Below are 26514 nucleotides of genomic sequence, written 5' to 3'. Positions count from 1 at the left end.
CAGTTACATATATATATATATATATATTAAATAAAAAAAGAACCAAGAAAATAATGCGAAAAAAGAAAAAAATTATACATGAAGGGGCAAATTAAACAAATTGAAAGCGATTTTAGAAAGAAAAATGTCAACAATGTCAATACATCAAAAAACTAACTATAACATTTCACCCTCGAATAATTATATGCAAAGCAAAAGATGGCTCCATAATCAGTGAAAAACAGCAAGTTATAGATAGATGGAAAGAATATTTCAACGAACTATTTAATAGAGAACACTACGATAAGACAAATAAGGAGCAACAAGTAGTAAATACAGCTGAAATATATGTTGAAGTGCCTATTTTTGACGAAGTAGTATGGGCTATAAGAAAACTTAAAAACCATAAAAGCTTTGGTGCAGACGTTATACCCTCAGAGCTTCTGAAATATCGTGGAGAAGAACTACATAAGCGAATATTCCATAAAGCAAATATGGCAGGCGATTGAAATACCCAGTGGATGGGTATCACCCTATACACAAAAAAAGACATTAAACTGAATGTCAAAATTATAGAGGCATATCTTTACTTAGTACTGGTTATAAAGTATTTATTAATGTTCTATTTGAGAGACTGAATATTTATGATGAAAACATCCTAGGTGCTTATTAATGTGGTTTCAGAAATAGCCGCTCAACGATCGATTAAGGTTTTACTGTGCATCAGATATTTGAAAAGTTTTACGAATATTACATTGATATATTTTGCCTCTTTGTTGACTTTAAACATGCATTTGACAGTATAGATAGAAAACAAATAAAATACTGCTTTCAGAAAATTAGAATATCTTTCAATTTAATTAATTTGATTCTCTGTACATTGACGAACACAACAAGTAAAGTGCTGGTGCAAGGAAGCCTACTAGATCCATTTCAAGTCATATCTGGTGTAAAACAAGGAGAGACATTATCATCTTTAATATTCAATTTAATGCTACATACTACAGTTTAAGAAATAACCCGAATGGAACATTTTTTAATAATGATTTTCCTATACATATTTTCTGCCTACACTGATGACATTCTTTTTATGCCTAAAAACCGAAACACTCTTACACACGTCTTTAAACTTGTTGATAAAAGTGCAACAGCTCTAGGACTACATGTAAATACTGAGAAAGCTAAGTACATGATTCGATCAGCCAACAACACTTTACGCGATGGTCTAACTATAAACAACTTTGTTTTCCAAAATATCACTGAATTTAAATACTTGGGTTTTAAACAATCGGCAGCAAAAGACTCGGGGGGTAGCTATTAACGACGGAATCCAGACTGCAAATAAGGCCAATGATTCTACCAAAAACCTATTTAAATCAAAAGATTTGTCCAGAGCACAGAAAAAAAGAATGTGCAAAACACTGATACGACCCATCCTTACATATGGGGCAGAAATATGGACCCTGAAAACAAATGATATGCATCAGTTGCTTTGCTTCGAAAGGCGCGTCATAAGGAAAATATATGGTCCCGTGAAAACAATGGACCACACCTAACGCATTTGCTACAACGAAATCGAAGAAATTCTTCAAAGACAAGGTTAGGTTAGGTTAACCCGGCTTACATTAAGCCATACATAAATCTTATGGTCCCTAGCCATACCAGATGGAGACTGACCTTTATTAAGATTTAAAGAACAGTTTTCGTAGGCTAGCTCTGTCGCTTTCCCAACAGCAAAAACTTCCGCTTTAGCTTTTAGCTTAGCCAGCCCTAGTTTTGAACAGGGCTTCCACTTCCTTAAACGTTTTAGAACCGTCTGTGTAAATGTGAGAAGTCCTACGTCCAGGCTTCATGTCTTTGTGTCCCTCCTCTTCAATTGTAGTATGACACCTCTCCCAATTAAAGGGCGGAGTCATGTAGTCTGTGGCACCTCTACTGCTCTTTCCTATTGAGCTATCTCCTAAGGTTCTGTAAGTAAATACTTCAACAGCCACTATACTTCCCGCGCGTTTTGCTGCAAGTTTTTCCGCCATAAGGTCAATAGTTGGTGTGCTAATTTCTAGTGTCGCCGTAATAGTGGTTTTCATTGCTCCTGTTATGCACATGGCAGCGAGTCGCTGCATCCTTTCCAATGGCATTAAAATTGTCAATTTTCTTGTTGCAGTCCAGCATATCAGGACCTCATATAGAAATATCGGTCTGACTATTGACGTGTAACACCAATGCATCAGTGATGACGATAGACCCCAAAATTTTTTCCAATCTGCGAAGCACTTCAAAAACTCATTTTTTTTTTATCTTGTTCAGCTCCTCCTTCGATGCCGCGTAGCGTCGTCCTTCAGTTTCGGGAAGAAGAAAACGTCACAGGAGGCCAGATCTAGGAAATACGGTGGCTCTGGCATCATTAGTTTGTTGTTTTTGGTAAAAAAGTCGCGCACAAGCAACGATGTGTGAGTAGGGGCGTTATCGTGATGCAAGAGCCAATTTTTGTTCGTCTACAAATCCGAGCGTTTCTGGCGGATTGGTTCTCGCAAATTGCACATAACTTGCAGGTAATATTCCTTATTGACCGTTTTACCCTGTGGCAAGAACTCATGATGCCCTGCAATCGCAGAAAACGGTAAGCAAACCTTCTACATTGGACTGAACTTGGCGCGCTTTTTTCGGTTTTGATTCATGTGGCAGCTTCCATTGAGATGATTGAGTTTTTGGTTTTCACCTCATAACCATAAACCCACGATTCGTCACTAGTTATGACCCACGCTTTTATCCCTAGACCTGCGCGAGATATCCATTGATACACAGTTGTTAGAGTGTTGTTAATCATGTTACTGATAGTGTCTAGGAACTTTCCTGTAACTACTATAGCTATGTCATCTGCATATGCCACTAGTTTTGGTGCCCCTCCATCGAATTTCTTAAGCAGCTCATTTGCTACAAGTAACTACAATAGCGGTGATAGTAATCTCCCTTACGGAATACCTCTGCATGCATGTTTGATGACACTTGCACTTGAATTTTCTCTAACGTTTTCTGAAGAAATTAAGTTAGACTAATGGGTATTCTTGTATTCCTTTGAGTATAGAGGGTTGCTTTTTCCTGCTTTCGGAATGAACACAGACTTCACTTCTCTCCTCGAAACAGGAACATAGTTAAACTCCAAAGATCCTATGGATATCGTTCTTAACCATGGTACCACAAGATAGCTGGGGAAATTCTAGTCTTGAAGATTTAAATGGGTCAAAACTTTGTATTGTCAATTCTATTTTATTGGTCGTAATTAAGTTTGACGGAATGTCATACACAATATCTCTTGATCTATAGTGTCTGTACACCTTGGAAAATGTACTGGCTAGGTCTTCTAGATAGTCTTCACTCAGTCCACTCCCCGTTAGGTAACTGAGTCTAGTAACTTCATTAGTATCCTCTATATTACTTCAAAAGATTTTCTCTCGACTCTGCGTATTTCTTTCTTGCATATCTTTAGTCAATTCCTGTATTCGTTCCAACAGAACTCATTGTCAGCTACTTTGGACAACTTATAGAATTCATGTACTCTATACCTTTGTGCTTCTAGCTCCTTGTTCCACCAAGGAGGCTTCACCTTGTGCTTAGTACGTGATGGGGGACAGGACCTTTTATAGCTTTTAATGAGAGTTGTTGCGAGCAATTTAACCCGTTTTTCAAGTGCAGCGTATGATTTGTACTTCTGGCGTCTGATTGGTTTTTTTGTTTATAATATCTTCTTATATAGGTCCCTGTTTGTATTTCTATGATTCCTGAAAGTGATATTTTTATTTTTTGAGGATAATATAACCTGAAAGCTTATGTATCTGTGGTCAGAAAGCGAATATTTGCTAAGCACTTTCCATTCCTGTACCATAATATACTTTTTTGTGAAGAGTACTAAATCTAATACAATCTTCGAAGTGGGTCCAATATATGTTGGTTTCTCACCTCTATTAGCTACTTCTATACTTTGAAGAATATAATTAAGTAATGACTCACCTCTGTCATATATATCCGCACATATATATCATGCCTCCTTCTGTCAGTTGCTTCTACCGACTTTTTCAGCACTCTCATTGGTGTTTCTTCTTCTTTATGAGGCATGTAGCAAGACCTAAAGAGTAGTGTCTCCTCTTTGCAGCATTTCAACGCCACAAGAGTTAGATCGTCTGTGGAGAGATTATAATTAATATGAGAATGTATATTTTTTTGAACCAGTATCGCATAACCCTTCGCGGGGTTGGATACTTCCCCCAGCTCACCATTCTTCACTTCTTGTAAATCCAGGGAGGCTTCCAAGATCTCTTCTATATCGAGATCATTTTCCATCTCCCCCGTCTCGTGCGTGTTGCGATTGCCACCTGTCGATCGATTTGTTGCGTATAAAGCCTGGCCATTTTTGATTTCCTCTCTAGCCCAAGCAAACCGTACCTCCTCCTGCTTCGTCAGATTTGACTTGCTGCCAAATAGGTCACACACTTTAACCGCAGCCTTGTATCTTGCTTTGGCCTTCAATTTTTTTCTTATCCTGCTGTTACAATCAGAGACAGCACCTTTTGACCCCGCCGGAGAACGAAGAAGAGCCTCTTCTTCAGCACTATTAACTCTCCTAATACTTTCGTGCTCCGAGTCCTCTTGGACAGTGGCACCTCCGCGTTGAAGAGCGCTCTTTGTATGTTTGGCAGTAACACTGCGTCTACTGTAACCTGCTCCCGTTACAGTGGAAGTTTTGTCGCTGGCGACACGGCTTCTAGCTTCACCGTGCCCGCTTCACCCAGCCCGAGTTATATCCTCTTTGACGTCCATACGAGTTTTTGTTTCGAGGATGTCTACCTCTAGCATTTAATTCCTGCTGCAGCAATGGCCTTCCTACAAGCCCCCCTGTCCTGTCCCACCTTGCGGTAACATGTAAAGTTGACCATGAAGAGGGGCAGGTAGGTTCATACATTGGTCTTAGCTAAGCACCCCCTACTTGCATTGCTGTACAGTGGAATATATAGCTGAGAGGATTTTTGCCAACCTTTCTTTAAAGACAAACTGTAATACAATACGTTTTATCAAAGCCCAACGGATTAAATGAATTGGGCACGTACTGTGCTTGCGGAATGAGCGAAATGCTAGAAAAGCTTTTATTTTAACACCCATTGGAGGAAGAAAAAGGGAGCGCCCACGAAAGAGGTAGTTAGATGACGTCGAAACAGATGTTAAGGAAATGAACTTACATAACTGGAGAGATGAAGCCTTAGATAGAATAAAGTGGAAAAAAATTAAAACAGTCCACCACGGACTGTGCAGCTAAGAGGAACAAATAGACTTTTAGAAGTTTCCAACAGGACTTTTGGTAAGCTACGATTTTCCCGTATGTTACCACATACTAATGTTTTTCTTCTGAATAATACCTCGGATGTTGAAACGCTGTTATAGTAGTTGTCCTGGTATATGTGATGCCAACAACCAAGGTAAGACTCCAATATCGTAAGAAATGTAGTTTCTTGCAAATTTCTCCCTTTCCCCGAATAGATCTCACAGTTGCATATATACACACTCTCATTTTCACAAAATATTCTGATCAAAATTCTATACTTCGTTATATTATCCAGGTTGTACGTTTTGAAGCTGATGCGTCCTCTTAATGGCACTATTGCTTCGTCTGGAACTAGCTCCTGTTTTCAGAATGATATAATCCAAATCGGTTTAATTTTGAGAAGCCTGTCTTGAATAAATATGCGTTGTGTATTATCATTTGGATGAAAAAATGTAAGAATTGGTTCAAATGGCATTCTGGTCATCGTTGCCCTATTGGGTGTTTCAACTAAGGGATCCGTTGACCAATAATGTTTCGAACAAGATTTTCTGTGTTGACCCATCAATACAAGCAATCCAAGAAACTTCCTTAATTCATCTCTCATTTCTGTCCATGGTATAGTTTTTTTTGTAAGGCTCTCATTTGAGAATGGTTAAAATTGGCCTGCCTTTCGACTACATCGAGAAATTTCTTGTTCAATAGTTGCACCAGGAATATTCAGATAATTCGATCAGTTTGGTGTAATATCATGTTCGTTCCATTCTTCTTCCAATTCATCGTCGCTATTTGATATTATTATATTTCTTTTTCGGGATTTTGGAGGCTCAATATCAGATTAACTATCTTCTGGTCCACTATAATTTTCGAAGTTAGCAGAATTTGATTCACAATCATTTGGAGAATCAGATAAAGCATCTGATACTTGAAATATTGTTTACATAAACATTGTATAACGATTGAGCACTACATGGCGGAATGTAGCAAACTCAAAGATTTACCAAGGTTGACGTAATTACACACACATACAATTATTCATCAGTTGTACTACTGAAGAGCATATTGTGTGCTTTTTAGCAAACAAAATTCCACATCGAAAAAATCCGTATTAAGCCAAGTTTGAACAAGGTAGTAAATATCAAATTCACAGCGTGGTGTGGCTAAAAATTCTTCTAGTGTTTAACTGTACATGCCAGTCATGCATTGATAATATACGAGGTGCGTTAAAAAAAAATGAAGGTTTCAAATTTCGCGGGCTACGTACATTCGTCTTTCGATTATTATTTTTTTTATGCTGGTACACTCGTCTCGAAGATATAAGGCATAAATAAGACAAGTCTTTTGCGTGTTCGCGATTTTCTGCTATCGAAAAAATAAAAAAATGTATCAAAGAAGTTGCATCAAATTTTATGAAAACAATGAATTAAGTGCTCAAAAACACTTGAAATGTTGACAGTGGCGTAAGAGTACTCTAAGTCAAAAAAATGTTTACAAGTGGTACAAACTTTTCGCAGAAGATCGAGAAGATGTGAATGACGACGCTTGTTCTGGACGCCCCAACAGTGAGAAGTGAAGAAGTTAGAAGTGAAATGAAGAAAAGTTAGAAAGTGAAGAAAATTGTTATGGAGAATCATCAAATCATAATTAGAGAGAATGCCGGCATATCGCTTGGATTGTCATGCAATCTTTTCGGAAATTTTGGGCACGAAGCGTGTGGTAGCGAAGTTCGTTCCAAAATTGCTGAATTTGATCGAAAACAACGTTGCATGAGCATCGCTCAGGAATTGTTGAATAACGTCAACGATAATCCACATTTGCTCAAAAGTGTCATAACTGGTGACGAATCATGAGTACATGGTTATGACATCGAAACTAAAGCGCAATCGTCCCAATGGAAGAGTCCAGGGAAGCCAAGAGAGCCAAGAGTCGATAGCAGAACAATTATCTTATTTACGTTTCTCACAAACAAACTGAACATGCTATATTGCTAAAACCGTGAACATATCTTCGAGACAAGTGTACCTACATAAAAAAGAAATAATAATCGAAAGTCGAATGTACGTAGCCCGCGAAATTTGAAAATTCAGCTTATTTTTTGAACAGACCTCGTATATTTAATTTATTTAACGTAGTAGAGGAAAAGCGATCACCAATAATTGTATTTTCGGAATTAGGTATATTCCTGGTGAAAATGCGAAATAAAGAGATATTAGTTCCTACTGGCCAAAAATTTTCATTTAAAGCTAAAGTTAACACTATGTAAAAATGAAGGAAAGTATATATTTTAATATTTTTAAAACAAGACAGGAATGCAAACTCTTTGACTACATATTCAATAAAATTATCTTCAGAAGTTGAAGGTTTAAAGACAGAGGAACAGAGGCAAGTTCAGTGGACAAATTACATCCAGTCACAGTGCTCTTGACTTTAAGAGATTTCTTATTTTGTTTAGTTGTCCACTTTGAGAAGTCAGCGGTGAGATCACTAGCGTCATGAGCTATAACAGAACAGAAATCAGCAGAGCAGTCAGAAAAAATAGGAGTAGGCAAGGATGATAGATTAAAAGGTTTGGCCCTGCGAAGCAAAATTGTGATAGTAACTTTTGCTGGCACATCACCAGGCTTTCGACAGCAGAATTCTGACGGCTCATTCAACACGTATTCTTACACTTGACGTTGTTTAGACGGCAACGCAGTAACATTGGTGGAGGCTGCCTTGATTTGTTGCGTATATCACCAACACAATTTCAGTAAACAAACCGCTGTGAAATTCGTAAACAAACCGCTGTCAAATCCCGGTAACGTTAGCAAATCAGGGCCTGCTGTTGGTCACACCTCTGTATATCGTGGGAGCAGACTGACAATTAGCATCATGCTAAGCTGGAGAGACAGCAGACTAAACTGAAGTAGAAGAGCTCTAAAGAGTAGCAGCTGAAACAGTACGAGAATTAGCGTCAACATCAATCGCAGCGAGAGTATCAGCAGAGCCTATTTCTACAGTTGCGATAGCAGATAATAAGCGGCTGATCGAAGATCCACTAGGCACTTTAATAAATTTAGTTCTATAGATAAGAGCGTACGATATCGCAAACAGATTTGTTGACACACTTAAGTAGTTAGTGCAGATAAAAACAATATTCCTATTTTTAATGAAAATATCAAATTATTCAATGAATTCCAGCTTTACACAGTTTTTATGAAAGTAAGATTCACAGATTTTGCATGAGATTAGAGGCCCTATACCTAATGAATATATCAAATGAATCAATAAATTCCAGCTCTACACAGTTTTAATCAAAGTTAGATTCACAGATTTTGAAAGCAACAATATACCTGATAGTAATGCGATTACTGCAATCGGTGTAGATATTTTTTTTTACTCTATGTTAACAATAACGCAGTAAATGTGCCGGGATGGGAATTAGGAATATTGCATATAAAAATGTTTTATTGATCACAAATTTTGGATTTGTCGAAATGAACCACGGGCATACTCACATATCTTTACAATCAATTTTATTATATATACATATGTAGATTTTCATTGCATTAATTAGACCTTAAACTTCTTCTTCTTCCCCTCCTTCTTAGCGCCACAGTGCTTGATAAACCATTGCTTCCTGCACAGCTTCTTGCCATCGATCTCGATTTACAGCCACTTCTCTCCAGCATTGCACGGGCATTTTCTTAAGATCAGCTTCCACATCTTCTAGCCACAATTTCCTCGGGTGTCCCCTTATTCTTTCTCCAATTGGGCGAAGATCTAGTGCCTTTTTCGTTGATCGCTCCCTTGGCATTCTAGCCACATGTCCCAGCCGTCTAAGTCGTTGAGACTTTCGTTTCTTTCTTAACTATGTCTTCCAGTTCGACATTGTGCCTAATGCTATAAGTGCCATCTGTCAGTCTAAGCGGACCATAGATCTTACGGAGCACTCTTCTTTCAAAGCACATTAGCTGTTTTGTTACATTAACTTTCATCGTTCATAGTTCACAGCTATATTTAAGCAAAGGTCGTATCAGTGCTTTATACATTCTTAATTTTTGCTCACGCGATAATATTTTAGATAATATGCCCCACACTCCAGATCATTGGGTACAATGTTTGATCTTGATCGGACCATATATTTAGTTTTTTATGCATTGAATATCAGTCCAGCTAGATGTATTCTTTCATCCAGCTTTTTGAACGCAGCCTGCAGCTGATTTCTAGTTGTTGCCATTATTAGCATATCATCTGCATAGGCACACATTTGGAATGGCTTGTTATATATGCTTCCATTCGTGTTTATTTCGATTAGTATTGCATTGACGGCCGCCGTAGCCGAATGGGTTGGTGAGTGATACCATTCGGAATTCACAGAGAGAATGTCGGTTCGAATCTCGGTGAAAACACCAAAATTAAGAAAAACATTTTTCTAATAGCGGTCGCCTCTCGGCAGGCAATGGCAAACCTCCGAGTGTATTTCTGCCATGAAAAACCTCCTCATAAAAATATCTGCCGTTCGTAGTCGGCTTGAAACTGTAGGTCCCTCCATTTGTGGAACAACATCAAGACACACACCACAAATAGGAGGAGGAGCTCGACCAAACACCCAAAACGGGTGTACGCGCCAATTATCTATATATATATATAATTATATATATATATTGCATGTAGCACAAGGATAAATATCAGCGTTGAGAGGGCATCTCCTTGTTTAACTCCTGAGGAGTGACTGAGAACGGTTCCGTACATTCTCCTTGCAATATAACTTTCGCTGTCGTATTGTAAGGGTCATAATAACAAGTTCAATAAGCTTTGTTGGTATGCCTATAGACTGAAACAAGTATTTTATTTTACCTCGGTCTATGCTATCAAATGCCTGCTGAAAATCGATAGTTAGACAGTGAATATCAAGGTCGTATAGTATTCATATAGTGTTTATAGGTTTGCATAACTATGAAGCCTCGGTCGATCGTCGACCAGTTAGCTTTAAAGCCTGCTTGGTAATCATCTAGTGTTTATTCAGCATATTGGCTCAGCCTTAAATACCCTTCAACATCTTCACAAAATGCAAACGTGTTCTCTTTATTAACAATAAAGATTGTTTGAATTGTGTTCGCAATTTCTTTATGCTTCTTTGTTTTAAATAAAAAACAAATACTTTAGATATTTGCAGGGTTCGTTTTAATTTAGCATTCTAACTATCTCTTTAATTTTTTTTATTTATTTAGTCAAACATACAAGCATAAATTAATTTTACAATATTTGAATTTAAAACTACATTACATATTTTAAACTTAAAGTAACAATTGATTCTTAAATTGTTCCGCCTTAGCAGCAGGCAATAAGTAAGCAGATTTTGGATTTTATTAAGTTCAATTTCTTATTAGCAAATATAAATAAAAAAATAAGTATTTTAATAATTCTTTATTTCCCATGTATTTTGGTTCATAGGCTGCGCTCTTTAGCTTAGCACCTTGTGATACACGACATTTTTTGTTTTATTATCAGGCGCAAGAAAAAACAACGCAGACCCGTTAACATGGCACATATAATTGACCATGGAAAAAACATGGATTTTTCAGATTCAGACCACAAACTTTCAAGAATTGGCCATGTGATTTGTTAATGGTCATAGAGAATGCTAAATGGGTCGGAAATTGAAGTCTTTTAAACGCAAACGGAATTTTGGGTTCATCGGGATCCTCGGAATGAGAACCTTCGAATTTTCCTTTGAGTATCGTCACATAAATCACATTGTTCATCAATTACTTACCACCAAACGCATAGCATGATTACTACGAAGCCAACATGTAGGCGTAAATTGTGCCGTGGTAAGTCAGGATTCAATTGGATAGTTGGTGGCTTTATCTTCATTTGTTACACAGACAATAGATTTGTATAAAGGCATTGTTCCAATGATCTCATTCTGAATTATGTAGTTTAGGTCATCTACATCTTTATTCTTATCCGCTAGAATTGCTGGCTCACTCAACCATTCATTATTTTTGTAATTAGCAATGATGTTTGGGAATACTTTGTTGATAAAATCGTCTTTCGATAATACAAAGTTAGAGAAATTCTGAAGAAATAAAATCAATCCGTTCGATTCGACAACAGGTACTCGACCATTGCCGATAGTCCGCAATTGCTCAGAGAAATCTTCAGCAGATGTATCATTAAGCAATGCAACTCTGATGCTGATGTTTCTTCACATAGTGCCATAGATTTGATGATTTGAGGCAAGCGTTTATTTCGTCGGCAGCCGTTGGTCTTGGAATTACTGGCAGTGTTTGGCGGAGATCGCCAGACAGTAAAATCATTGCTCCAAAAGATGTCGAATCATTGCGTAGACCTTTGAATGTTCGGTTAAGTGCTTCTAACGCACGTTTATGCGCCATTGTGCATTCGTTCCAGATGATGATTTTCGATGCTGATAAATAGACATCGGATTCTTATGCAAGTGCATATTTTTGTTTAACATCACATGAAGTTCGCACCTAGGTAGAAACTCATACAAATTATAAAAATTGAATTAATAGGATCCTATTATGTTTTGCATATTTCCATAATTTTGCATATTTCCTCTTTTGCATATATTTTGCATATTCAATTTGCATAAAAATCCGATCTCTACTGATAAAACTTTGGCCGTTGCAAAGTTTTTTGCAATAGTACATGTTGGTTCTTTCAAGATTTAGCGGAAATTTTAATGCTGAAGGAGCCGTACGACATCCTTTTAACAATAAAACTGCTATTCCAGAAGAAGCAACTGCAACCGCAATGTTGGATCTCGCACGAACAGTTCCTAAACCTACTGTCATGAGGAATGTCTTTCTAGTTCCACTAGGGGCACCCAGGAAATATTAACCACCATTTTCATCACCAATTGCCTTCATTAATGTATCATAAATTTTCTTTCGTTGGAGATTCAACAAAGGTACATTCGTTTGAACTACTAAATCTAATTTCTGGTGATCATATTCACGTTCTCGTTTCGATTCTCGATTAAATGCGTCATTCATTCCACGATTAGGCGCTGGCATTCCTAACCTGACTAATAAACTACCGGGCAGGACGTAGCACATGTCTTGGATCAAGACATCATGCATCTGAAGATCGGGATTTCTTGAACTGATACGAATTTGTACCATTAGCGGTCCGTAGTGACCCAAATGACTTTAGCCCACGCACATTTACCAGCAATAACCGCAAATAGAAGCATTTATCATTCTTTGGATGAAATGTATACATATGACCAAGAGCATCAGTAGAACGCACATCCCTATAACCGGAACCGCATCGCATTGCTTCCGTTGTTGAAAATTGATCGTCGAAGCAATCCAAGTGTAATAACGTGGCATCTCCGAGTTAAGCAAAGTTTATGCAAGCGGATCGTTTTGGCAGATCGCAAAGAAACTGGTCAATGTTTTCGCTGGAGGTGTTTCAGCACGTTGAACAACATTCGAGGCCGTGAAATATATTTATAATTATCAAATTTTCAACCATACTCAACCATAGAGAAAATTACGTTTAGCTGTAATTTGCGTTTTGTTATGCCATGTTTTATAATTGTCAAATTTTCAACCATATTTAACCTTAGACAAAATTACGTTTAGCTGTCATTTGTGTTTTATTATTCCATATCATGTGCGCATTTGTTATACCACGTTTTATAGTGACTTGCCATGTCACACGGGAACAGGGTCGAATGGGATAAAAATTTACCCTATGTCCGTCTCCTGGTTCTAAGCTACCTTCCCATTAACTTTCAGCCAAATAGGTCCAGCTGTTCTTGAGTTATAAATAGTGTGACTCACACGTGATTTTCTTTTATTTATATAGATATACAAGTGTAATAAGTGAAATAGTAGAATTCTTAGAATAAGTATTAGAAAATATTGATGGAAATTGCGTAAGTAGTAGCTGTTAAGAAAAAAAATAGAAAATGTATTGATAATGGTATCTTCTCTTCTACCACCGTAGCTGGTACCGTATAAAATACTTGCTGAACCGAATAATTTGTTTTCATTCGGACGACAAGACCCAGCCAACGTAACCACTGGATATTTATGCGCTGCGCTATGTCTATGTCTCATCGTCTGCGATATCCGCCGACACACGACAGAGAGTCATCCTGTCTGAAACTTCGTTTGGCATCAAACGGTTCGGAGAGGTCCTTCCAAATTCTGACGGCGCTGCTGGTATTGAGCAACCATTTTGCATAGCCGTGTTAGTTTAAATCGACAAAAACGAGGTGTGTCGATTCTTTTTTCATGGATATTTTCCAAGTCTTGGCGTATTGTGAATATCTGGTCGATGGTGGATTTTCCAGATGTAAAGCCACACTGAAGAGGTCCAATAAGTGGGTTAATGGTGGGCTTCAGCCTTTCTCATAATGCGCTCGCTAGAACCTTATAGGCGATATTTAGAAGACTAATCCCGCGATAATTGGCATCGATTGCAGTATCACTCTTCTTATGGATGGGGCAGAGCACACTTAAATTCCATACGGCAAGCATGCTTTCATCCGACCATATTTGGCTAGAAGCTGATGCATGCACCTTACCAGCTTCTCGCCGCCATGATTGAATAGCTCAGCTGACAGTCCGTCGGCTCCCGCGGCTTTGATTTTTTTTTAGCCGCGCTATTACTATTCTCACCCGCTCAGGGTCGGATAACGGAACGAAATTTCCGTCGTTAACGATTGGGGTATCGGGATCTTCACATTCTCTGTGACATTCACAATTGTTATTTTTTAAAAGGTTCGAGAAGTGTGTAATATATACCAAAACACTGTTTTTATCGTGTATTGGAAGCTCAGTCTCAAGTTCACACATCTCTTCACTTAAAGTTGCTCAAATTCGCTCTCAACCTTCATGAACCATATCGCAAAATCGATCACATTCTGCATAAAGTTAAACTGTTCAGCTGTCATCTCGCTTATTCTACTTAGCACCTTTTTTTTCAGATGCCTTTAGTCCTGCAGTTATCGCCTCCATTTCGTTCTCAATTTTTGTTTCTAGCTGTGTGGTCCATTCATACACGGTGAGCCTCAATAGCCCCGTAGACTAAATACATACAAATTTATTTAAGTCTCGTTCAACGGCTGAGCATAAGTTGCCTGGCAAATACTCTGTGAATTCATCTACCATAAGCCCTCGTTGATCAACGCCGAACGAGAATGGGTTAGGAGTGTCTTAATGTTGTTAATGGCTTATGATACTTCTAACAGTTTTTACACCAGCCGGCATGGTGTATTGGCTCCGTAATTTTCCCAAGCATGGCTTGAGAGTCCTATTTACTCGCTCACATAAGCAGAAGCAACAGCCACCTTCGGCTGAGCGATATTCCGGGCCAAAATAGTACATATGAAGCGTGTGGAATGGCAGCGAAGGCTTGGGTATTACATTATTTCCTTTCTCCATTCGTGGAGGAGTGACGTAGATTAAACACTTCAGACAGTTTTTTATATATATTTCTCTTTCTTTTGATCCCATATTATGGAACCAGTAGTACATGGACAATTTTTTTTGAGTTTATCAACTGGCTGATGACATATTTTCTCATTTATTAGTCGTATTATATTGTACTCCGACTATTTTGACACATATGGAACATTTTTACCATCCAACTTCAGCAAGCTCATTGCTAATTCTCGTGCAATCTGTATTTGAAACTCTTCATCGTCCATATTTATGATCAGTGATACTTGTCTTCTCCTAAGAGAGTCCCCAAGGCCCATTGGACAATACGCCTATGCTATATTTTATAATTATAGTTTTCCGACTCGTGCGTCCATATGGATATTCCCTCGTTTAGTTGCTTTCTCTGAAGGGTTAACATCAATGATAGGTCCTGAATCATTTCAGCGCATATATTATAGATAGAATTTTTAGTCCAAAACTCTGGAGTCTCGATTCGACAATTGTTGCCGTTTTGAAAATACGAAATAGGATGGAACTTATTGTCACCTTGCCGCTACACTAGTTTTCGTCCTGGGTTATATATATATATAATTGGAGCGTACACCCTTTTTGGGTCTTGATGTTGTTCCACAAATGGAGGGACCTACAGTTTCAAGCCGACTCCGAACGGCAGATATATTTATGAGGAGCTTTTTCATGGCAGAAATGCACTCGGAGGTTTGCCATTGCCTGCCGAGGGCTATATATTGCCTGGGTTATATATTGCTAATACTGGGCTTTTTACTCATTTAGACTGTGATTCATTAAAAGAATCTAAACATATTTCACGGCAGCAGGCTAATTGATGTGTGCCAAACGTTTCAGCTTGTCATTGGCGGCTCAATCTTCCCCACAAAGAAATTCATAAATACACCTGGACTTCACCCAGTGGGACGGCTCAGAACCAAATATACCGTACAATACACAGTGTTGATATCAACGATTCAACGTACTGCTACGCTATCCTGCGACCAGAAAAGAAATGGCAAGCACCTTTCGCGAGAACTGGTCACTAATCAGAACTCGAAAGGCAACTCATCACCGATGGCTCCCTTCAGTCAGCCTACAGAGAGGCGGCGAAGCAAATAACAAATTGGTCAGAAACGATAAGAGAAAGGTCATTCGGTGCTAGCGATGCCAAAGCGGTAGCAGGAGCAAACAATATGAGACAGCTGTACCACATAGTTGGCTGCCTAACCAGCCAGCAGAGTAGTAGTAACCAACTAATCAGAGATCTGAATAGTGTTTCACAGACCTCCAATGATGACTAGATCCGTATATGGAAATAACACTTTGAAACAACTAGCACCATCGCTATTAGCAGCGAATCTAGCTTCGAACTACCAGCAGTAAAATACCAATACCCTCCCCTAGTCAAGCGGAGATCAAGGATGCAACCAAGAAGCTGAAGCTCAACAAAGCCGTGGGCGAAGATGGTATATAGCCAGAACTACTGATCGCCGACCCGCAAATTTCAGCGAAAATTCTGCATCCCCACATCACCGCCATCTGGGGCATTGAAAAGCTGCCTGCATCCTGGACAACGCGCATCATCCTGAAACTGCCCAATAAAGGTGATTTGCGTGACTGCGATAACGGGGAGGAATAACCCTGCTCAACTCCACCTACAAAATCCTAGCCACGATCACACAAGGCAGACTTCAATTCAACGAACGCCCCTTAAGGGACGAACATGCTGTATTTCGCCCTCACCGAGTCTGTGTTGACCAAGCCAACGCTCTTCGCATCATAGTAGAACAATAAGTTGAGTGTATACTCAATACGGCTGGCGTTGAGTAGAAAGGGAGTTCCTGCTAAGATAATCCGCGTCATCAGAGCCCTTTACGACAACTCCGATCTGGCAGTGCTCCACAACGACAACAAGGCAAGGTTTTCCCCTGTCACCCCTTCTCTTCACCATGGTCCTAGACGACGTTATGAGCTAATTGACCCTGCACAAAAGAGGCATCGTATAGAGTTTCAGCAGACATCTTGAGGACCTGGACTTCGCAGATGTCATCTGCCTGGTCTCTCACAAACTCACTGATATGCAAGCGAAGACGGACAGACTAGTCACGCTGGCACGCACTGTCGGACTGGAGGTCAACATCGCCAAGACCGAAGCTATGAGAGTCAACCACAATAAAGCAAGACCTATAATGGTTGACGGGTGTCCGGGGGAATTTGTCGAAAGCTTCTGCTACCTCGACTGTACTATCATGACCGACGGCGGATCAGATGAAGATGTCAACTGCAGGCTAAACAAAGCAAAGACGAATGCATACAGTATGGGCGAGCTCGCAAATCTCCAGGCGCACTAAACTGTGAATGATTAGCTCATGTTTGAAGTCTGTGTTGTTGTACAAAAGTGAGACATGGTTGGTCGCACAGAGGCTACAATCTTTCGTCAAGAAATGCCTCCGCATCATCTGTAGAATAATCTGACCGAACACCATCTGCAAAGACGCGGTGTGGAGAGTAACGAAGAAGGGGCCCATCCTATGGCAAAGATAATGTCAAGAGAATGGCACTGTACTGGAACCCGCAAGGGAGCAGATTTCCCGGTCGGCCAAATATCACTTGGAGAAGATTGACGTTGCGCGAACTAGCAGATGCCGACATCACATGGGACGGCGCAAAAATAACAGTCTGAACCGTTTACAATGGAAGATTCTTGAAGTTCTATGGTCCCGAGCGGAGTGAACAAGGATATAAATATTTCACAAAAATCTAACGGCATTTTTTTTTTTGTCGGGACAACTAGCAAGTGCAGCTCTCAGACATTAATTAAGTCCATTGTACTGCACTAGGATTCCCTTTTTCTTCTTCTTAATTAGCGCGATAACCGCTTACGCGATTTTGGCCGAGTTTAACAAAGCGCGCCAGTCGTTTCTTTCTCGTGCTAACCGGCGCCAATTGGACACACCAAGTGAAGCCAAGTCCTTCTCCACCTGATCTTTCCAACGCAGAGGAGGCCTTCCTCTTCCTCTACTACCACCAGCTGGTACCGCATCGAATACTTTCAAAGCCGGAGCGTTTGTATCCCTTCGGACGACATGACTCAGCCAACGTAGACGCTGGATCTTTATTCGCTGCGCTATGTCTATGTCGTCGTAAAGCTCATACAGCTCATCGTTCCATCGTCTGCGATATTCGCCGTTGCCAACGTGCAAAGGTCCAAAAATCTTCCGCAGAATCTTTCTCTCGAACACTCCAAGCGTCGCTTCATCGGATGTTGTCATCGTCCACGCTTCTGCGCCATACGTTAGGACGGGCATGATGAGAGTCTTGTAGAGTGTTAGTTTTGTTCGTCGAGAGAAAACTTTACTACTCAATTGCCTACTTAGTCCAAAGTAGCACTTGTTGGCAAGAGAGATACTACGTTGGATTTCAAGGCTGACATTGTTATCGGTGTTAATGCTGGATCCTAAATACACGAAGTCTTTTACAACCTCAAAATTATATAATAACTGTCAACACTGACGTGGGTGCCGATACGCGAGTGCGCCGACTGTTTGTTTGATGACAGGAGGTACTTCGTTTTGTCCTCGTTCACCACCAGACCCATTCGCTTTGCCTCTTTATCCAGCTTGGAGAAGGCAGAACTAACAGCGCGGTTGTTAAGGCCGACAACAATTGTACGCTCTTATAAAATATTGTGCTTGAGCGATTAAGTTCTGCGGCTCGTACGATGCTCTCCAACATCAGTTTAAAGAAGTCACACGACAGCGAGTCACCCTGTCTGAAACCTCGTTTGGTATCAAACGGCTCGGAGAGGTCCTTTCCAATTCTGACGGCGCTGCTGGTGTTGAGCAACGTCATCTTGCATAGCCGTATTAGTTTTGTGGGGATACCAAATTCAGACATCGCGGCATACAAGTAACTCCTTTCCGTACTGTCGAATGCAGCTTTGAAATCGACGAAAAGATGGTGTGTGTCGATTCTCCTTTCATGGGTCTTTTCCAAGATTTGGCGTATCGTGAATATTTGGTCGATGGTAGACTTTCCAGGTCTGAAGCCACACTGATAAGGTCCAATCAGTTGGTTGACGGTGGGCTTCAGCCTTTCACACAATACGCTTGCTAGAACCTTATAGGCGATATTTAGTAGACTAATCCCGCGGTAATTGGCACAAATTGCAGGATCGCCCTTCTTATGGATTGGGCAGAGTACACTTAAATTCCAATCGGCAGGCATGCTTTCATCCGACCATATTTTGCATAGGAGCTGATGCATGCATCTTACCAGCTCCTCGCCACCATGTTTGAATAGCTCAGCCGGCAGTCCGTCGGCGCCCGAGGCTTTGTTGTTCTTTAGCCGCGTTATCGCTATTCTCACCTCGTCATGGTCGGGTAGCGGAACGTCAATTTCGTCGTCAACGATTGGGGTATCGGGATCATCACATTCTCTTTGACATGCGCAGATATCACTATTAAGTAGGTTCGAGAAGTGTTCCCTCGATAATTTAATAATGCTCTGGATGTCGGTCACCAGATCGCCGTCTTTGTTCTTACAGGAAAACGCCCCGGTCTTGAAACTTTCTGTAAGCCGCCGAACTTTCTGGTAGAATTTTCGGGCGTTGTTCCTATTGGCCAGCATCTCAAGCTCCTCGCACTCACGTATTTCGGCCTCTCGTTTCTTCTGTCGAATAATACGTCTGCCTTCTTTTCTTAGCTCTCTGTAGCGATCCCACATGGCTCGCGTTGCGCCCGATCGCAGCGTGGCTCTATAGGCAGCATCTTTTCTTTCGGCGGCAGCATGACATTCCTCGTCGTACCAATTGTTTTTTCGGGCTCGCCGGAATCCGATTTCTTCTTCGGCGGCGGTACGTAGAGAACGAGAAATGTTGCTTCATTGGTCGTGCATGCCGGTGTGTTGGGCAGTACTCTCTGAGAGCAGGAGTGAGAGTCGAGTGGCGAATCTTCTGGCTGTCTGTTGTGATTGCAGCTTTTCGATGTCGAACATTCTTTGCGTAGTTATAGGGACGCTTTTCGCTGCACAGAGGCGTGTGCGCAGTTTGGCTGCAACAAGGTAATGATCCGAGTCGATGTTGGGTCCTCGGATCGTACGTACATCTAATACACTAGAAGCGTGTCTTCCATCTATCACAACATGATCGATCTGGTTTCGCGTTTTTCGATCAGGAGACAGCCAGGTAGCTTGGTGTATCTTTTTATGCTGGAATCTGGTGCTGCAGACTACCATGTTTCGGGCCCCGGCGAAGTCGATCAGCCTCTGTCCGTTACCGGATGTTTCGTTGTGCAGGCTGAATTTTCCGACTGTGGGACCAAAAATTCCCTCCTTGCCCACCCTGGCGTTGAAGTCGCCAAGCACGATTTTTATGTCGTGGCGGGGGCAGCGCTCATAGGAACGTTCCAGGCGCTCCTAGAAGGAATCTTTGGTCGCATCGTCCTTCTCTTCCGTCGGGGCGTGGGCGCAAATTAGCCATATGTTGAAAAATCGGGCTTTGATGCGGATTGTGGCGAGACGCTCGTCCACCGGAGTGAACGACAGTACTTGGCGACGAAGTCTCTCTCTCACAACAAATCCGACACCGAATTTGCGCTCCTTTACATGGCAGCTGTAGTAGACGTCGCAAGGTCCTATGGTTTTCTTTCCTTGCCCCGTCCATCGCATCTCTTGGATGGCAGTGATGTCAGCCTTTAGTCTCACGAGGACATCAACCAGCCGGGCAGAGGCACCTTCCCCATTAAGGGACCGGACATTCCAGGTGCATACCCTCAAATCATAGTCCTTAGTTCGTTTGCAGGGGTCGTCATCAGTGTTGGAAGTTCTCATCCGAGGCTTTGTATATGCTTTCATTGGGGGAAGGTTTTTAAGTGGCGGGTCCCAAACCCAGTGCACAACCAGCTATCCTGGAATGTTTCGTCTTCTCACGTTAGCTCACTCCCGAACGGGTGTTCGGAAGCTACCCAGAGGATACTTGGGCTAATCCCGGGAGTTGTGAGCTGCTTAAACCATATGCAGAAGAATCGTCCTGGCCACTCCCAAGTGAATGGCGATCAGTAACTTTCCCCACTTGCGTGGACTTCTACATATGGAACCATCCTCCAGGATTCCCTTTTAATTTTCTTTAAATCTACCCGATCTCCAAAGAAATCTGAGTAGATCTTGTGGTGCGAAGGAGCCAAGATGGTCGCTTCTTAACACATCAGTGTCAAAGACCTCAAACCTGATTCGAACGAAGTCGGGGCAGACACACAGGAAGTGGTCCGCCGTCTCATCCTCCTCTTCACAAGCAGAGTACACTGTCTGATATGCCCAATCCTTCCATGTGCTTTGCCCACAGAAAGTGGCCCGTCATCCGTCCAACCAGCCGTCTGCACTTCCCTCTGCTTAATGACAGAAGGGTTTGCGACAGTCGATCGGACATGACAGGTATCATCAGTTTAGTCCATCTGCAGCCTCTCTCAGCCAGCCGAGCTCGCGTGAGGGTGATAGTTACCCATCTGCTAACCGTGGGGCAAAACGGGCTCCGGGCCAAAGAAGTTGGCCTCAGAGCCCATCTTAGCTAAGGAGTCAGAGGTCTCGTTACCCGCGATACCTACGAGTCCCGGGACCCATGTTAGCATCAGGCTATTATGCCTACCGACATAGTTCAGCTTGGATTTACAGGACTTTACTACCCCTGATGTAGTTGGAGGGCTGTCTAAAGCCATAGCGCAGCTTAGCTGTCGCTGCAGACACATATAGATCTGCCTCTCCAATGTTTTTCCGCAACAAAATTCATCGCTTCTTGAATTGCATACACCTCCGCTTGAAACACAGATGCATGCATTCCAAGAGCAAGGTGCAGTTTTGTCCCGCTGGATTCCACGTAGACCCCAGAGCCGGAGCCATGCTCGGTGCTGGAGCCATCCGTAAAAATGCGAAAACAGTGTTTGCCGGGCTCATTTTCTGAGTCTTCCCACAACTGAGCCTCTGGTAGCACTACACTGTATCTCTTCTCAAGTACGACTCTTGATGGCATGTAGTCAAGGGGCATGGAGAGAATCGTTGGATCGAAGTCCATGCCTTCTCTGTGTTTCAATGCTGGACAGGGGCCGTACCAGTTCCCATTGTGTTTTAGCCTGCAGATGGCATTCAAGGCCTCTCCTTGGATGAAAGTATCAATTGGTGGTAAACCAATCAGAGCATTTAATGCCGGGCATGAAGTAGTCGGAAAAGCTCTGGCGCAACTGATGGCCACTGTGCGTTGTAGTCTCGATAAGGTCCTCCTGACTCCCACTAGAGAGAGTCTACTCATCCAGACCACTGATGCATAGGTGATAATGGGTCTTATCATAGCCGTGTAGATCCATAGGACCTTGCTGGGATAGAGACCCCACGTTTTCCCAAATACACCTTTGCACTGCCAGAAAGCTGTCAGTGCTTTGGATGCCTTTGTTTCAACGCATGATTTCCATAGGACCTTACTATCGAGGATTACTCCCAGATATTTAATTTCCTTGGACTGGATTGTGACTCCTTTTAGCTTTGGCAGAACGAATCCATCAAGCTTCCTCCTTCTGGTAAAGAGGACAATACCAGTCTTGGCGGGATTTGCCGATAGCCCATTCACACAGCACCAAGTGTTAATCCGATCCAGAGTTTTCTGCACTTTCCTGCAGATGTTCATAAGCGAAGAGCCTGTTACCAAACAAGCAACATCGTCCGCTTATGCTTGTGCGTAGACTCCCGAATCGTTTAAGGTGGTGAGTAGAGGATCGATTACCATGCACCAGAGTAATGGAGACAGCACACCGCCTTGGGAGCAGCCTATGTTAACCCCAGATGACACCAGCAGATCTTCCTCTGCTCGCACCGAAACGATTCTTTGGGCCAGCATCGAACGAATCCAATTTACTAGCACCCTACTAGTAGAGTTACACATACTGTCAAAAGTGGCATTATCAAACGCTCCCTCTATGCAACAAGGTTTTGCAGTGCCGACTCGCAGGATTTTCCACTCTGATAGCCATGCTGAAATAGAGACAGAGGGTGAGCCTTCAGCGACTTTTGACGTATGCGCAATTCCACCACTCGTTCGAGACTTTTCAGCATGAAAGAGGTCATGCTGATGGGTCTAAAGCTTTTGGGGCTGGTGTAGTCGTCTTTTCCAACCTTTGGAATGAAAGCCACCCTCACCATCCTCCAAGAGCGTGGTATGTAAGCCAGTGCCAGGCATGCCGAGAAGATTTTCTTCAGGGCTGCTGTCACGGACTCTGCACCTTCCTTCAGCATGGTAGGATATATGCCATCTGGTCCGGGCGACTTGTAGCCGCCAAAAGATTTCATGGCAAATCGAATGGCGGCCTCATTCACCACAGCTCTGGCAACGAACCAGTCATGCCGAGAAGGTGTAGCAGCTCTGACAACTGCCTCTATCAATAAGGGCTGTAGCCGGCTGACGCTTATCTGATTACCAGGAAAGTGAGATTCCATCAGCAAGCTGAGTGTCTCACTTTGCTGCTCCGTGAAGGAGCCATCAGATTTCCTAAGTGACCCCAGCTTTGCAGTTGGGTCCCTTTTCAGGATCTTAACCAATTTCGCCGTGTCACTCAGAGATTCAATACCGCTGCAGAATTCCCTAAATGAGGCTCTTTTCGATTCCCGAATAAGCCTCTTGTAGTTCTTCTGAACATCACGGTATCGCTCCCAGTCATCTGCAAGGTTAGTCTTGAGGGCCCGGTTTAGAAGTTTTCTCGACTAACGCCTCAACATCTGGAGCTTTCGATTCCACCAAGGAACGGGAGTCCGGTTAGGGAGAGGTCGAATTGGGCAGGCTGACTCAAAACATTCGGTAAAGGCAGCGTGAGTATCTCAACAGCCGCGTCAATGGCCTGTTCTTTTCGAAGTCTTGGTGGCGCAACGTCAAGGTCCCGCAACGCCTCCTTAAACTTCTGCCAGTCTGTTTTTCTGGGGTTTCTAGGGGGTAATGGCATTTGTGCCTCCTCGCCACGCTGAAGCTCAATGTACCTGTGGTCCGAGCACGAATCTTCGGCATGGACTCCGAGTTCTTGATTGACCACCCAAGTTTTGAGTTTGATAGGGTTAGATCAATCCCTCCTGCCTTCTAGCTGTTACAAACGTTGGCTGTGAGCCCTTGTTTGTATGTCTATGCAAGAGAACCTAATAAATTCGAATAGTCGAGAGCCTCGTCCATTGCACTTGCTGCTGCCCCAGATTGTATGCTGGGCATTAGCATCGCAACATAGGATGAGGCCCAGATTGCGCCGTTCACAGAACCTCACAAGACTAGTGGCCTTCCCGGGTGGTGGCCCTTCCAGAGCATCGTAAGGAAAATAAGCAGATGCAATCACAAACTTCGACCATCCGCGTTTACCTCTATAACACACCTCAGCCGCTACCAGGTCTTGGCAACAGAATTGTTCAAGACCCGTCACAGTGAGATGGGATGATACTATAAGACCGGTCCTAGGTCTACTCGAACTACTGTCATATAATAACGTGGCCCCTTTCAACGCACTTAAGCCACAGAGACGGCCCCTAAAGTCCCAGGGCTCTTGCACTGCTGTTATGTGGGGTAATGTGTGCAGCTGGGAAAGCCTTCTACTTAGTAGTGCAGTAGCGGCTTTGAAATGCTGCAAGTTAATCTGCGTCACCGTCAAGGGACGGTAGCTACAGGAACCGTCCGAGCCAATCATTTGGGAAAGACATGGAAGCTGACCGTCCCAAAGAAGAGACTCAAACGGTTCCCGTACCGTGAGCCTTGACATCAGCACGGTCCTCATCCATTCGCACCATAAGAGCAGCCCCTTCCTTTTCTTCCCGGGTTTTGCTCTTGGTGTACGAGAGGACTCGCCAAAGCCTCGTGTTGATGCCCGGATTCTGACCACGTAGACAGGATAGGACGTCCGCCGTAGACAGATCTGGATCCGGAATCCAGGAGATGGCCTTCCTGAGGGGTACACTCTCCTCGCTGTAGACTGCGAAGCGAGTGGTATCCATGGGGGGCACGTTATTGACCACGGTCCTGATCCACTCGAAGTTTGCCAGAGACGCGCACATCACCTTTATGGTGCCGTCCTTTATCTCATAGCCCTTCGCATTGACTTCAGGACTGGAGGCAATAACGTTACGCATCAGTTGACTTTTGCAGTATTTGATTTCTGCATCCGTCAGCTGATGGTCAGGCCCCAGTTTTCCAATCAAAGCCACAGGTCGGGGGCCAGGAGCCTTCTCGCTATAGGATGGCTTGGCCGCACCCTTGGATGTGCTTGGGCGAAGGTCCAGCTCCCGGTCTTCCACTGACGAAGATTTCGCTTGGCAGACAGCTGTGCTGGACATTTTGTCGAGGCGACGATAGGGACGTGGCTCAGCAGAACCTTTTCCCGCCACATTGACTGGCGCCAAGACCGCGCTCGTACCTTGGGGGGTCGTGGCTCGGCCTTTCCCACCGCTTTCTTCTCTCCCTCCTTGCCACGTTCTTCGCTTTCCCGGCTACTTTGGGAGGTGTTGCAGCCGCCGAGGAAACCTCACAACTCAGGCCCTCCGAAACAGGGAAACGTTTCTCAGACTCTGAAGGAGAGGAGATTGCGATAGCAACCCCCGTCTCCTCCAGGATGCGCTCTCGCTCGTAGAGCTGAGAGACTTGGGTAATGGTTGGGGCCTCCAGAATCCATGCCCCTGCCGCCGAAGCGGGTGGATTCCACCTGGAGTAATATCCTCTGTATTTTCCATTACCAAGGATGGTGTTTTTTCGGGACTCCTCCCTAACCAGTTTGGTTCGCGGATGGCACCCTGATTCTATGCCAACTTTGAGTCATCACACGAGTGTTGAACCCACCCCATAAGGGAAGGCCACTCGTGTGATGCCAGGGCTTCCCTGTCCACCACCTGGGACGCTCCCGATGGGAGATCAGGCAACTCCACACGGGAATTTAATATCTTAAGTAAATTTTGCAACGGTTTAGCAACCTGTGAGAACGATAGTTAAGACTGGTGGAACTATGAGAATAAACTACTGTTTTGTGATTTGGGGTGTCGGGAAGTTCTGTATAGAATCGTATTATTTGTTGTTTAAACTTTTCAGTTGCGATAATATTATCATGGTATGGTATATGGTAAATACCTATTCATCTACTACCAATCAGATCTCGTAAAAACCATATATAAATCGTTGGAATACGGCAAGCTTTAAGTACTCCTGTTGGCCATTGGGAATAACGAAAGCAGTGAAAAGAATATTTACCCGCACCTAATAGAATCTAGAATCTCCAATCTTCCAATCTAAAGGATTCTCCTATAAGAGGTGTTATTCAATTAAAAGATCAATGGTTTCGTTGCTTGTGTGGCACGTAGCGCCTTCTTGTTGAAAATAAACATTGTCCAGGTCAATATCATCCGTTTCCGGCCTTAAAAAATCGTTAATCATCTCTCGATAGCGCAATCCATTTACCGTAACTATTGCTCCAGCTTCATTTTCGAAAAAATAAGGTCCAATGACTCCGCCGAACCATAAGCCGCACCAAACAGTCACACGTTGATGATAGAGAGGCTTTTCAATAATAACTCTTGGATTTTCTGAGTCCCAGATCCCACAATTTTGCTTGTTGATGAAGCCACCGAGGTGGAAATGGGCCTCATCACTCAATATGAGTTTTTGATGGAATTCCGGTTCATTTTCAGCGACCAAATTCGCAAAGACACGACGTGGTTGATGATCGGCTGGCTTGAGTTCTTGTGTTAACTGGACTTTATGAGCCTTACGAGGAATGGACAAACCTGGGTTTTCTTCAACACTTTCGGCTA

At 42.6% G+C, this 26514-nt stretch overlaps 1 protein-coding gene across 29 annotated transcripts in view; it reads left to right on the top strand.

The window, feature by feature from the left end:
- Positions 1 to 26514, top strand: part of LOC129251340 (transcriptional activator protein Pur-alpha) — a 188250-nt gene that overhangs the window by 137909 nt on the left and 23827 nt on the right. Inside the window, exon 7 of one of the 29 annotated variants that reach the window (XM_054890734.1) lies at positions 15565 to 15637. The exons of the other annotated variants lie outside the window; for them this stretch is intronic. Within the exon in view, the coding sequence (XP_054746709.1) occupies positions 15565 to 15607 (43 nt within the window). The 3' untranslated portion in view covers positions 15608 to 15637. Of the gene's footprint in view, positions 1 to 15564; positions 15638 to 26514 lie in introns of those variants that run through there. 29 annotated transcript variants of the gene reach the window in all.

This window comes from Anastrepha obliqua, unplaced genomic scaffold, assembly GCF_027943255.1.
Source record: "Anastrepha obliqua isolate idAnaObli1 unplaced genomic scaffold, idAnaObli1_1.0 ptg000012l, whole genome shotgun sequence".
NCBI lineage: Eukaryota > Metazoa > Arthropoda > Insecta > Diptera > Tephritidae > Anastrepha > Anastrepha obliqua.
This window is presented reverse-complemented; position numbering and strand designations above follow the sequence as displayed.